The following is a 12,681-nucleotide window of genomic DNA, read 5'->3' on the forward strand; positions in this document are numbered from 1 at the left end:
GCTGTATTGTAATTTAGTACCTAACTATTGTACAGTAAGGAGGGGTGGGCTCATTTGAATTGTATTTAATTTTTTATAGAGCCATCTTTCAGAAAAGCGAATATCACTTTCGGATAGTGGAAAAGGGTGTAAGAATAAAGTTTTTGAATGAGCAAATTATCGGATATCGGACATTTGGATAATGAGGGATACCTATACAGTGGTCCCTCGGTTAACGAGCACAATCCGTTCCAGCAGGTTGCTCGTTAACCGAAAATCTCGTTAACCAAAACCATTGTTTCAATGGGTTTTTGGGTAATTGGTTCCAGCTCACCGAAAATTGCCTAAATTCAACAAAAATTTTAGAAATTGAGGTGTGTATGTAGAAGGCTCCTGGATGATGATGCTGATGTAAATTTGAAGTGGAGGTGGAGGAGAAGGGAGAAGAGAAGGAAGTGGAGGTGGAGGAGAAGCATTTTACTGCTTCTTGGAAGGTGAGTCACCTTCCATGAAAATGTCAGGAACCTCTGGACTGACAGATTCTCCACCATGAACATCCTCTCTCCTTCTTGAAGTGGAAGGCTGAGGGCTAGCATCATCCTCTCTCCTTCTTGAAGTGGAAGGCAGAGGGATAGCATCTTGTTCCCTCTGCCTTTTACTGAAGAAAGTGTCAATTGTGGTCTGTGGGGCATCTCTCCTCCTCACCATTAACTTATGTTTAAAGAAGGAGACCATTGAGTCCTCAACATGACACAAGTTAGTTCAGTTTTTTCACATCTGGGTGCTTTGAAGCCAGTTCCCTGAACTTCTCCTAGTGGTAAATCACATCTTTCAACTCTTTAGTTGACATATGGGCATCACTTTCAATTTCCTCCTCACCATTGTCAGCCTCTAACATCTCATCCAGTTGCTTCAAGTCATCAGGAGTAAGTTCCTCCTCATGAAACATCACAAGCTCTTTGACATCATCCTCTTCCACTTCAAGGCCCAATGACTGACTAATGGACACAATCTCCTGGTCCAACTCTGTTTCTTCCTCAAATCCCTCAAAATCATGGACTACTGATGGCCACAGTGCTTTCCATGAAGAATTGAGGGATCTAGTGGAGACTTCTTGCCATGATGACACAATCAATTTTACAGCCTCCAGGATGTTGAATTGTGTCTTCCAGAATTGTTTCAGTGTTAGTTCAGGATCATTGGAAGTTGCCTGGTGACACCTCCTTAAACATTTTCTTCATGTACAACTTCTTGAAGTTGCTGATCACATTCTGGTCCATTGGCTGTATGATTGATGTAGTGTTGGGAGGCAAAAACAACACTTTCACAAAGTCAAATTGATACTCCAAAGTTCTGGCAAGGTCAGGGTCATGACTAGGAGCATTATCTATGAGAAGAGCCTTTAAAGGGAGTTTATTGGTGGTTAGGTAGCTCTTGACAGAAGGGCAAAACACATCAACAGCCCATTCATTAAAGAGCTGTTTTGTCACCGATGCCTTACGGTTGGACTTCCAGTAAACTCCAAGCTTTGTTCTTACCACTTTCTGTTGGTTGAACACCCTGGGGTTTTCAGAGTGGTAGACAAGCATAGGCTTCAGTCGGAAATCCCCTGAAGCATTGGCACCAAGCAATAGAGTGAGACGGTCTTTCATGGGTTTATGCCCAGGTAAAGAGGCTTCATCTCTGGTGATGAATGTTCTTTTAGGCATTTTTTTCCAGAAAAACCCAGTTTCGTCCACATTGAACACTTGCTGTGGAAGATAATTTTCTTCTTCCATCAGTTCTATAAATTCCACTGAAAACTTTGCTGCCCCTTCCTTATCAGCACTAGCAGCTTCACCATGCCTAACAATACTGAAAATGTCACTTCTTTTCTTAAATTTTTCGAACCAGCCTTTGCTGGCCCGTGAATCATCAAATTCTGTGCCTGAAGAACCAGGTTGATCTGTCTTTAAATGTTTGTAAATCTCCCTGGCTCTTTCACAAATGAATTCAGTAGAAACTGAATCACCTTTCAACTGTTTTTCCCTAATGCAGATGAGAAGTAACCTCTCAGTTTCTGCAATTAGGGATCTACTTTTAAACACTGGTAGATTTGTCTCTCACTTTCACTTCTTTAAATTTGTCTTTCTGTGCCAGAATTGTCGACACAGTTGATGTCGACATGCCATATTCTTTGCATAGCGCATTTGTTCTAATGCCTTGTTCATGTTTTTTTATAATTTCTTGCTTGGTTTGGATTGAAATCGCTTTTCTTGATTTCTTAGGCCCCATGCTGGATTCAAACAATGTCAACACATGATTTTGTAAGTTTAAACTACTGTAGCTGTAAATAAAGAATATTTTCTTTAAAATTACACTGCACTGTGCTATATATTGTCAATATGTAAAATAAATTTCAAAATGACCAATAATTTGCTTGGAAACACAGAAAAAAAGTGTTTAGTTGAAGAGAGTCTCAAGCAAGATGTTACCTCCACTGAAAACAGAGAGAGACTAATGCTTGTTTGCTGTGTTAAGAGGCTGGATGGCGCGCATAAAACTAGTCACTTTACCTTCAATTATGTTCATTAATTGTTAAAATTACTAAAAAATTTAATATTAAACTTTTAAAATTATTGAATAGTATAAACTTCTTGATATTTACGAAAATAGTAAGGAATTTAAGCCCTAAAACCGATTACTGTATTGGCGGACTAATACTACAGCTGGTTGACCGCCAAGTGCAAGCGAAAACATGTTGAGGTCGGCTCGTAAGAAACTCGTTAACCGAGGGATTGCTCGTTAACCGAATTTAAGAATCTTATGGGAGGTAACTCGTTAACCGAGGGATCACTGTACTGTATTGCACTATGTTCATTTAAATGATAGCAGATTCTTAAAGTTTCATACAGTGAATATTACCATAACTGAAGATGTATAGATGACCATAACTGTTAAAGGTAAACCACAGAAATGATGTCTCAAAATTGTTAATCAAGGGACCACTGTATTATTTTCGCATTTTCGACTTACGACCTGGAGTTGGGTCCCAAACCCCGTCGGGGAGGAGCTGTGTGTGCGTGCGTGCGTGCGTGCGTGCGTGTATGTATATTATATATATATATTCAGTTGGAAGGATAGAAAGACAAAGATAAAGTACAATACTGGAAGAGATGGTTAATAGCAGATCTCCCACTGGTATTGTATCTTTGAGATTTAATTTTATGATAGATTGCTTTGGTTGTAAAGTTTTGGTGGGACATGGTAGGAAGCTGTTTTAGAATATACTGGATTGACTTGGAGGGAATGTTGTCTGTCCTTTTATGGGATCTAGTAAATTTCAAAACCATACTGTGGATAACCCCATTTGGATGTATAGCAGGTACTCAGTGTTGCAATGGTGGAAATGGCAGCTGTGATTCTGGAAAACAAGTATGTCATGTATGCAGAGCTACCATGACTTCTAAAAGGCACAAGTTGCACAGTGGGCTGCCATTGTACAGTGTGACTAAAGGTAGTGTGGAAAAGTGATGTCTAGGTAGACATACTTTTGAAAGCGATACACTGCAAAGTGAAAGTTTTGTAATGCTGAAAATAGAATATCTGTGTTTTTATACATTTAGGATTTTCACTACTGGTTATTTTACAGGGAAGATACGAAGAGGTTCTCGAAATGGAGGGCCAAAGAAGCCTGCAGGAGCACCCACAAAGTCTGGTGCTCGAGCCAAGACAAAAAAGCCCATTCCTCTGGTAAGTCTATTTCATTTGGTATTCAGGGATCCCTTACTTTCAAGAAAGTAGAAGCGAAAAAGAAATTTGAGTTTTTGCAAGTAAAAAAAAGATCTTTGAATTTTTAAGAATTTTGTTAAGTCGGGGGAAAACTGGGATATTTAGGTGTTAGTACAAATATTTATGGAAATCATAAATGAATCAGTCTTCTGCTCCAGGATTACTATGTAATTTGGTCCTTCATTTTTAGCTCATTGAACACTTTGCCAATGTGTTCATTTACACCCACTTATGGGAAAGAAAAACAGCATGACCTTGTAAGATGCATCTGTTGAGACAGAGAACATGCAAGAATTTTCTGAACAAAGGCACTCTGTCTGTTCCCTCCTTGAAATCATGAGAAGCTATAAACTGTACTTTCATTACACTTGAATTCTTTTTCATTCTGTTATTTCCTCCAAGTTTTCACTCCAATGATTGCATAGACCTCAGATAGTAGCAAAAAAAATTTTGGATCAAATTTCAAGCATTTAGAAGGGTAACAGTTTACATGAATGATATGAATGTATGGAATTAAGTGGTTTATAAGGATGTTACAGCCATTAGAGTGAAGAGACCACAAAAAATAAAGAGATACTTTTGTTGCTCATAGTTATGACTACCACCAAAATACTGTAGTGGGGAAGAGCTTTTTTTTAGCCAGGTTTTCAGTTTTTGCCTAAATCATTGTGTTTTTACGGAGAAACTTTCATTTACTGATATGAAGTTTGTTGGAGCACTATTTAATTTTTCAGGACATTTTGGAGAACACACCCCTGCCACCCATTGAAAAGCGGAAGTGTCCAGTAGAAGGCTGTGATTCTTCTGGTCATCTTGGGGGGCTCTACGAAAGGCATTTCTCTGTAGAAGCTTGTCCAGTTTTCCACAATGTAACAAAGGAAGAGACTAAGGTGAGTTTAAACTTTTGTTTTATATAAATCTATATTTTTTGTAAAGGTAGAATTAATGAGACGTGAGACGCTTTTGTGATTTGGGGAAAAACATCGAATTAATCCAAAAATCTTGAAATTACTCAAGTGGCTTCTTTTATATAATGGGGGGGATGCATTCCTATGAAAGAAAAAACTTCCATACATCTTGTAAACTTGTTAGCTCTTCAAGGGTTCCAAAGTGAAAAATTCACTGGTGCTCAGGAAATGAGATAAAAAGGAGTGAGGTATGCTTGTAAACAAAACATAAAATGCAATGTGAAAACAGTGCAAAACATAAGGTAAAGAAAGAAAGCCAATGCCAATGAAACCGGAATTTGCTGATAAGTTATTCCAACATTTATAAATTTATTATAATAATACTCTACAGTAAAACCTCGCTAAGGCGGACCCGCTTAAGCCTGACAAAATTATTTGCCAAAAAAATAATTTAAAAATTCAAATAATTAAAAAAAAAAAAATTAAAAAATAGGACCTAATATGTCGTAAGATGACATGACCGCCATAAGCCAAAATTTCAAGGGAGCAAGGCGGACAGACCTCGTGATCCACCCACTCCACCTACGCCACCTACTCTGGTAAACAAAGGGGCTCATGTCAAGCGCTCGGTCATAAATTAGAGTCGCCCGTGACAGATTCACTTCTGCTCTCTCGCTTCGTCAATTGTGTTTTATTGCCATTTAGATGTGCTGAACTTCATTTTGAAACTTATTTGACATTGCCAGTAATGTGATTACATATGTTGTAGGCTGACTTAGCATACATATTTTGCATTATTATTGAAAATTTGACAATAACCATGGCCCCTAAGAAAGTGTTTGGTATTCATAAGGATGGTGAGAAGGTTAAGCCTAAAACCTTATCAGTGAACAAAAAGTTAAAGGTGAATGAAAAGCTAGAAAAAGGTGCTGCTCCCTCGCAAATATGCACTGAATACAGAATTTTAAGGCACTCAGACTCAGTGTGACTGCAAGCCTCTTGCAGTCAGAGGTATGTCCAACTATATCTGCCTTCCATTTTTTGGGATCAGTGTACAGTGCTTTGTGTACATTACTTTTTTAATTCGTTTTTATTTAAAAACAAAAAAGAACGTGATTTCTTTCATAAAATTGGATACCCTGTATATTGGTGTTGTACTCATTTTTTTTTTTTTTGCTCCAAGGTGGACAACCTCTTATCCCAGACACCCCTTTCCCCCCAATTAGTCCGCCTGAGCGAGATTTTACTGTACGCATATGAAAATTTGATACAGTACAGAATTATATTACTATTACATTGTGTGCCCAATACACAAAGCATCCTACAGAACAAAGCAATCAGGCAACTTTGTGGCACCAGTAGCAGTACTGTACCGTGTATCTTGCACATGGATGATTTACTAGCTTGTGTTAAAATTTGCTCAGTTTAAGTTAACCACACCCTACAAGGATCCCTAAGAGCCTTAGCACCCAGTAAAAAGTCTTAGTCTTAGAAAAATTAAATCACTAGGGGTTGGCTTCATGGTGCAACTCTTCCCTACAAGGCAGCAATTCACAGGCAGGTAGTCAACAATTTTTATATTTTGTATATTCATTTAATTTCAAAATGTGATATGTCTGTAGAATAAACAATATTCTTAAGATAGTACAACTATATTAGGTTTTGTCCTGCTAGGCTTCCCAGTTGCAAACATCAAATAGATATCCCATAAAAATCATTAATTTCTCTCCAATTATGAGGCGAGTTGTAGCAAAATATCCCGAATTATGTGGTAATTTTTATATTTTTGGATAATTTGATATTTTGAATTAATTAGATGACCCCAGAACTCTAATAATATCAAATTAACAAAGGTTCAATGAGTGTGTGTGTGTGTAATAATAATAATAATTAATAGTTTATTGAAATAAAATTGCAGCCAAGATCTGAATACTATACACAATGATTAGAAATTATTTAGATTACATGAAGAGATATTGGGGAGTGGGTCATTGAACATAAGATTTCAGTACAAAAAGAGGAGGAAACATGTGGTGAACCTACTAGGAAACTAAAGTCTGATAGCATTAATTGGTTGAAGAAGGGCTGGTCTTAGCTGGACGATCACAGGGTGCTATTGGCCTCCTAGATGCAACTGTGGTGTTGTACAGCTGGACGATTACAGGGTGTTGTCGTCTTCCTTGATGTAGCTGTGGTGTTGTACAGCTGGACGATCACAGGGTGTTATTGGCCTCCTAAATGCAACTGTGGTGTTGTACAGCTGGACGATTACAGGGTGTTGTCGTCCTCCTTGATGTAGCTGTGGTGTTGTACAGCTGGACAATCACAGGTGTTGTACAGCTGGACGATCACAGGGTGCTCTCGTCCTCCTTGATGTAGCTGTGGTAATGTACAGCTGGATGATCACAGGGTATCGTTGGCCTCCTTGATGCAGCTGTGTGTTGTACAACTGGATAATCACAGGGTGTTATTGGCCTCCCTGATGCAGCTGTGGTGTTGTACAGCTGGATGATCACAGGGTGTTTTCACCCTCCCTGATGCAACTCTGGTGTTGTCCATCCTGTGGTATCGTCAGTCCCAAATGGTGTCAGCGACGGTCATCTCACAAGGGTCCAAGGTTTGAAACTTGGGTGTTAATAAATTTGATCTGGGTATCCTTCTACCCATCATAAGTCTGGTATCTCACTGCTGTTACCGCTGTCAACACCTCATTTATACATCCCTCAACCCTTAAACCTCTTGGAAATGTTTTCTTTCAGACAAATCGCACAAGTGAGAAACACCTTAGAAATAAGATTAACAGATCTCCACCCGCCATTTCTTGTCCCACCGCGAGCTGTGTGGAGCCGTGAGGCGTGCCACACTGCCTGTTTCCGCTCCCTTCCCCGCAGGGTTTAGGGCCCCCCACAGGGGTTAGGTTAAGTAGGTTAGGTTAAGGTTGGTTAATTTAGTGAAAGTTAGGGGTCTAGATGTTTGGTTTCTGATGCCATCGTGGAGTTGCTTTGCAATGGCAATGAATTTTGTTGGCCAGCCAAAATTGCTGAAGGTCCGCCAAAGGGCTTCCCTGTTGACCGAGTCGAGGGCCTTGGTTAGGTCGATGAAGGCAATGTATAGGTCACAATTCTGTTCTCGTCACTTTTCCTGTATTTGTCGGGCAACAATGATCATGTCAGTGGTGCCACGTGATAGTCTAAAACCACACTGAGATTCTGGGAGGAAGTTTTCTGCCTCAGGAAGAAGTCTGTTTAGGAGGACTCGGGAGATAATCTTGCCAGCTACGGACAGCAGTGAGATCCCGCGGTAGTTGCCACAGTCTGACCGGTCTCAATTGAAGCTCTCCACATCAGAAGGGGCTGAAGCGACACCCTGGCCAAAATGCGCTTTTTGGATGGATATCACTATTTTCACCCTTCCTCTACATGTTGGTGTTGCATGTAACCCTCTAGCTAGCATAGAAATATGGTAGAAAGCTCCAGGCCTCAGGCCTGGAGCTACGTATCTGGCTGTGTGCTCAGTTCAAGAAAGTGGCAACATCCCGTTCAGAGCGAGAGGAGCACGAGCCAATGACAGCATGCCTCCTTCGGACCATACCCCCCGAGGCACCCAATCACAATGAATTTCCCCTTGCTACGTCCCAGCTCCTCGGCCCATCCGCGCTCCCAGATGCTGCCTCATTATTAATTTTGGCGCATTGTATAGCATACGGAGGTTCAGTGTACTTTCTACTGCTATTTTTGATAACTTTTCGGTGTAACATTGACGTTATTCGTGTTCCACGGGTGTGAGAGGTGCTGTGCAATATCTGCTCGATATTAGAGCAAGACTCGAGTGAGGCCAGGCCTTCTGGTGTGGGTTCAGGAGCCTATGATTTCTGAGCGTGTGTTTAGTGACGACAGTGCTCACATGGACACCCCAGGAATCCTTGGTGATAGTGATAGTGATTTTGGTATACTCATAATACAAAAAGTGACTGCTATGCATCACAAGACCTTTTTGCAGACTGTGTTCTGGTCCAGAGTTACGCGACATGCACTGACGGCAATAATGACGATGAAAGTGAAGATGAAAATGATGAAAGTGAGTCTAATAGTAACAAACAGTGACACTAATGTATCACAACAAGAACATACAAACTGTGAGGAGGTAGAAGTGGACAGTGACGAGACATGCATTGACCGTGATAGTGATGAAAGTGAGCCTGACCCAACAAATGCTAGTGAAAGTGAGCCCATAACTCAGTCTTATAATGAAACTTATCTGTTGCCGGCATCTATAATCAATGATTTAGTTGATGAAGAATCTGCGTGCCGATTTTTAGAGAGGGCAGAGAAAGACTTTGATCAGTACGTGATTGATTATGACGAGGCCATTAAAGTTATACGCACTCCTCAGGTTTTACGTAACTTAAAGTTACTACAATCTTCAGGGATAATAAAACGAAGGAACTAAGCAAAGTAGGATTGTAATACTATTACAGGTTGACAATCCCTTATCCGAAATTCCAAAAACCGAAAGATTTTCAGTGGAGCAAAACTTTATTTATTTTTATTTATCTATAAATTTTTTTATTATTATTTTTTTTATGTATTTTATTATTATTATTAATATTATTATTATTATTATTTTTTTTTTTTTTTTTTTTTTTTTTTTTTTTTTTTTATACAGGGGTCAGCCCACCCGGGTACAGGTCACTGACCTGTGCCTTGGGGGCGAAAATGTAATACGTAATAATAATAATAATAATAATACAGGTTGTACCTCTCTAGTCCGGCAACCTCGGGACCTGACCGGTGCCGGACCATGGAAATTCACCCTTTTCCTGGATAGATAGTGACTTGTGCTTATGCTTGGAAGCACTAGCACCACTTTCTCTGCATCATGGTCTCTTTGAAGACATATTGAAGGGTTAAATGTCGTATAGTAGCTTCTCAAATTTCGTGAGTTTTTAATTCTTAACGTATTTTATTGGAACACACAAAAAAAAAAATAAATAAAAATTTTGAAGGCGGAAACTTGAATTTCGACGGGTTTGAACGGCCCGCCAACGTGCAGACGACGTGCATAATCGTGTAAACAGCGTCATTTCTCTTATGTACAAAAGATTCATTATTGTTTATTACTGAATGTCTTTTTTATTGAATTAATGTTTATGTGTGCAAAATGAGCAATACAATTCATTAATAATACGTAGAATATTAAAACATGAGGAAATGACACAGCATTGTTTTCGTTGATTACAAAACCAGTGACTGACTGGTTCTACATATAAAACTGAAGAAAATAAGACCTTGGTTGTAGCTGTAGTAAAACTAATATGGTTGTTTTAAGTAATGTTATTTAATGTTAATAAATGGAACAATAGAAGTAGCTAACGATAATGGTAAAGAAAAAAGAGATCGCGTATGTAAGTGCGCATGCGCACACGTGAAAACATATCGTCATTACTTTACATAAGAATATGAAAGCAACACTTATTTACTGTTCATATATATTTTAATTAATGTTTCTGAATTTGTTTTTATTGAATTAATGTTTGTGTGTGCAAAATTAACAATACAATTTATTAATAATACGTGGAATATTAGAGGAGACGAGACGGCTGCCGGCATTGTTTATGTTAAAGCTTACAAAACCAGTGACTGATTGGTTCTACATATAAAACTGAAGAAAATAAGACCCTGATTTTAGCTGTAGTAAAATTAATGTAAAAAAATTAATATGGTTGTTTGAAGTACCTGTAATGTTATTTAATGCTAATAAATGGAACAATATAAGTAGCTAACCATTAATGGTAAAAAAAAAAGTGAGACTGCGCGTATGTAAGTGCGCACATGTGAAAACATATCGTCATTACTTTACATAAGAATATGAAAGCAACACTTATTTACTGCTCATATATATTGAAGGGTTAAATGTTGTACTCTGTATAGACAAGCAGAGAGAGAGAGAGAGAGCAGCCGAACTGCCGGATGTAAACAAACCTTAATTTCCCGCGGCTTTGTTTTTTTGTTTTTTTTAAGGGGATTAGCCCACCCGGGCATAGGTCACTGACCCACATTGGGGCCTGAGGGGCAAAAATTTAATACTCCTGTAATAATAATAATAATTCAGATAAAAAAAAAAAAAAAAAAAAAAAAAAGCTGCCTATCTACCTATTGGACAAACTAAAATCGTTCCGGACCACGGGAGTTTCCAGACCACAGAATGCCGGACTAGAGAGGTACAACCTGTACAATTTATTAATAATACGTGGAATATTAGAGGTGACGAGATGGCTGCCGGCATTGTTTATGTTAAAGCTTAGAAAACCAGTGACTGATTGGTTCTACATATAAAACTGAAGAAAATAAGACCCTGATTGTAGCTGTAGTAAAATTAATGTAAAAAAATTAATATGGTTGTTTGAAGTACCTGTAACGTTATTTAATGTGAATAAATGGAACAATATAAGTAGCTAACCATTAATGGTAAAAAAAAGTGAGACTGCGCGTATGTAAGTGCACACATGTGAAAACATATCGTCATTACTCTACATAAGAATATGAAAGCAACACTTAGTTACTGCTCATATATATTGAAGGGTTAAATGTTGTACTCTGTATAGGCAAGCAGATAGAGAGAGAGCAGTCGAACTGCCGGATGTAAACAAACCTTAATTTCCCGCGACTTTGTTGTTGTTTTTTTTATGGGGATTATCCCACCCGGGCATAGGTCACTGACCCACATTGGGGCCTGAGGGGCAAAAATTTAATACTCCTGTAATAATAATAATAATTCAGATAAGTAAAAAAAAAAAAAAGCTGCGTATCTACCTATTGGGCAAACTAAAATCGTTCCGGACCATGGGAGTTTCCGGACCACAGAATGCCGGACTAGAGAGGTACAACCTGTAATTCATAGTAAATCAAATTTATAATAAAAAATACACAAAAATAAAATAATAATGATACCAATAATAATAATAATAACAATAATATTATTAATAATAATAATAATAATAATAATAATAATAATAATAATAATAATAATAATAATAATAATAATAAAGAAATACAATGTACAAGAATGAAAAAAGATCAAAAGTGAGAAACACAACCAATATCTATGAATTTTTATTATTATTACTATTATTATTAGTACATTTTCGCCCCCCAGGTCCCAATGTGGGTCAGTGACCTGTGCCCAGGTGGTGATCCCTGTAAAAAAAATCCGAAAAATTCCGAAATCTGAAACACATCTGGCCCCAAGTATTTCGGATAAAGGATTGTCAACTTGTATCATTATACAATAAGATCTCATATTTCGTGTTTTTGAATTTTGCGAGCGCTACCTACAGTAATGTAACCAAGTCTTATATTTGGCGTTAAATATCGTGAATTTCGCGAGATCCAGCCAACTGAATGCTGGCCACTGTCTTGAATGACATCACAGCCCTCACACCAGTTACAGTCATTCCTGCAACAACTCATGTTTTGTCAACGTGAATTGGTTGCAACGCTATTGATGAATAGGGGAACACTGTTTGTAAAACACGAACTTTTGCTTACAAATGTTGGCTATAGCGCGATTCCATCCTCAACGTTTTAAGCGTGGCGCGGGGTTATGCAATGTTTACAGTTCACGTTCGACATCACATGTTCAATTAATTCGTGTCCTTTGTTTGTGAAGTGTTTATTGAGAGGTGCTCTGTAAATTTTTTATTTTTTATTTTTTTGCAAATTTAGCTGTTACCCATAAACACTGTATGAAAAGAATAAGCAAAAAGAATGTTTCGCAGTGAGGACTAATAACGGTTTACACCAGCGCTCTCTTTACATCACATGATCAGTTGAATCGCACGGTTTCTGTCAATTGCTCCGTGATTTTCGCTGTTTTCTCCAATTTTGTTGCGTTAGCGATGAATATGGAAAGACAAGGTTAGAAGAATGTTTCCAAGAAGCGTTCTGGTGATCGAATTGCCGGTGGTGAACGTAAAAGAGGTTTACAAGAACGCAACTATGGCATTGTAGCCCGTGCCATCCTA

General features: G+C 38.3%; 1 protein-coding gene across 1 annotated transcript in view; it reads left to right on the plus strand.

The window, feature by feature from the left end:
• The window catches only part of LOC121876127 (histone acetyltransferase KAT7-like), a 181,311-nt gene that overhangs the window by 56,422 nt on the left and 112,208 nt on the right, over positions 1-12,681 (plus strand). Inside the window, 3 exon segments of the mRNA XM_042381064.1 lie at positions 3,611-3,711; positions 4,485-4,640; positions 5,428-5,562. Coding sequence (XP_042236998.1) covers positions 3,611-3,711; positions 4,485-4,640; positions 5,428-5,562 — 392 coding nt within the window.

The sequence above is a fragment of the Homarus americanus genome, unplaced genomic scaffold (genome assembly GCF_018991925.1).
Source record: "Homarus americanus isolate GMGI-L3 unplaced genomic scaffold, GMGI_Hamer_2.0 scaffold34921, whole genome shotgun sequence".
Lineage (NCBI taxonomy): Eukaryota > Metazoa > Arthropoda > Malacostraca > Decapoda > Nephropidae > Homarus > Homarus americanus.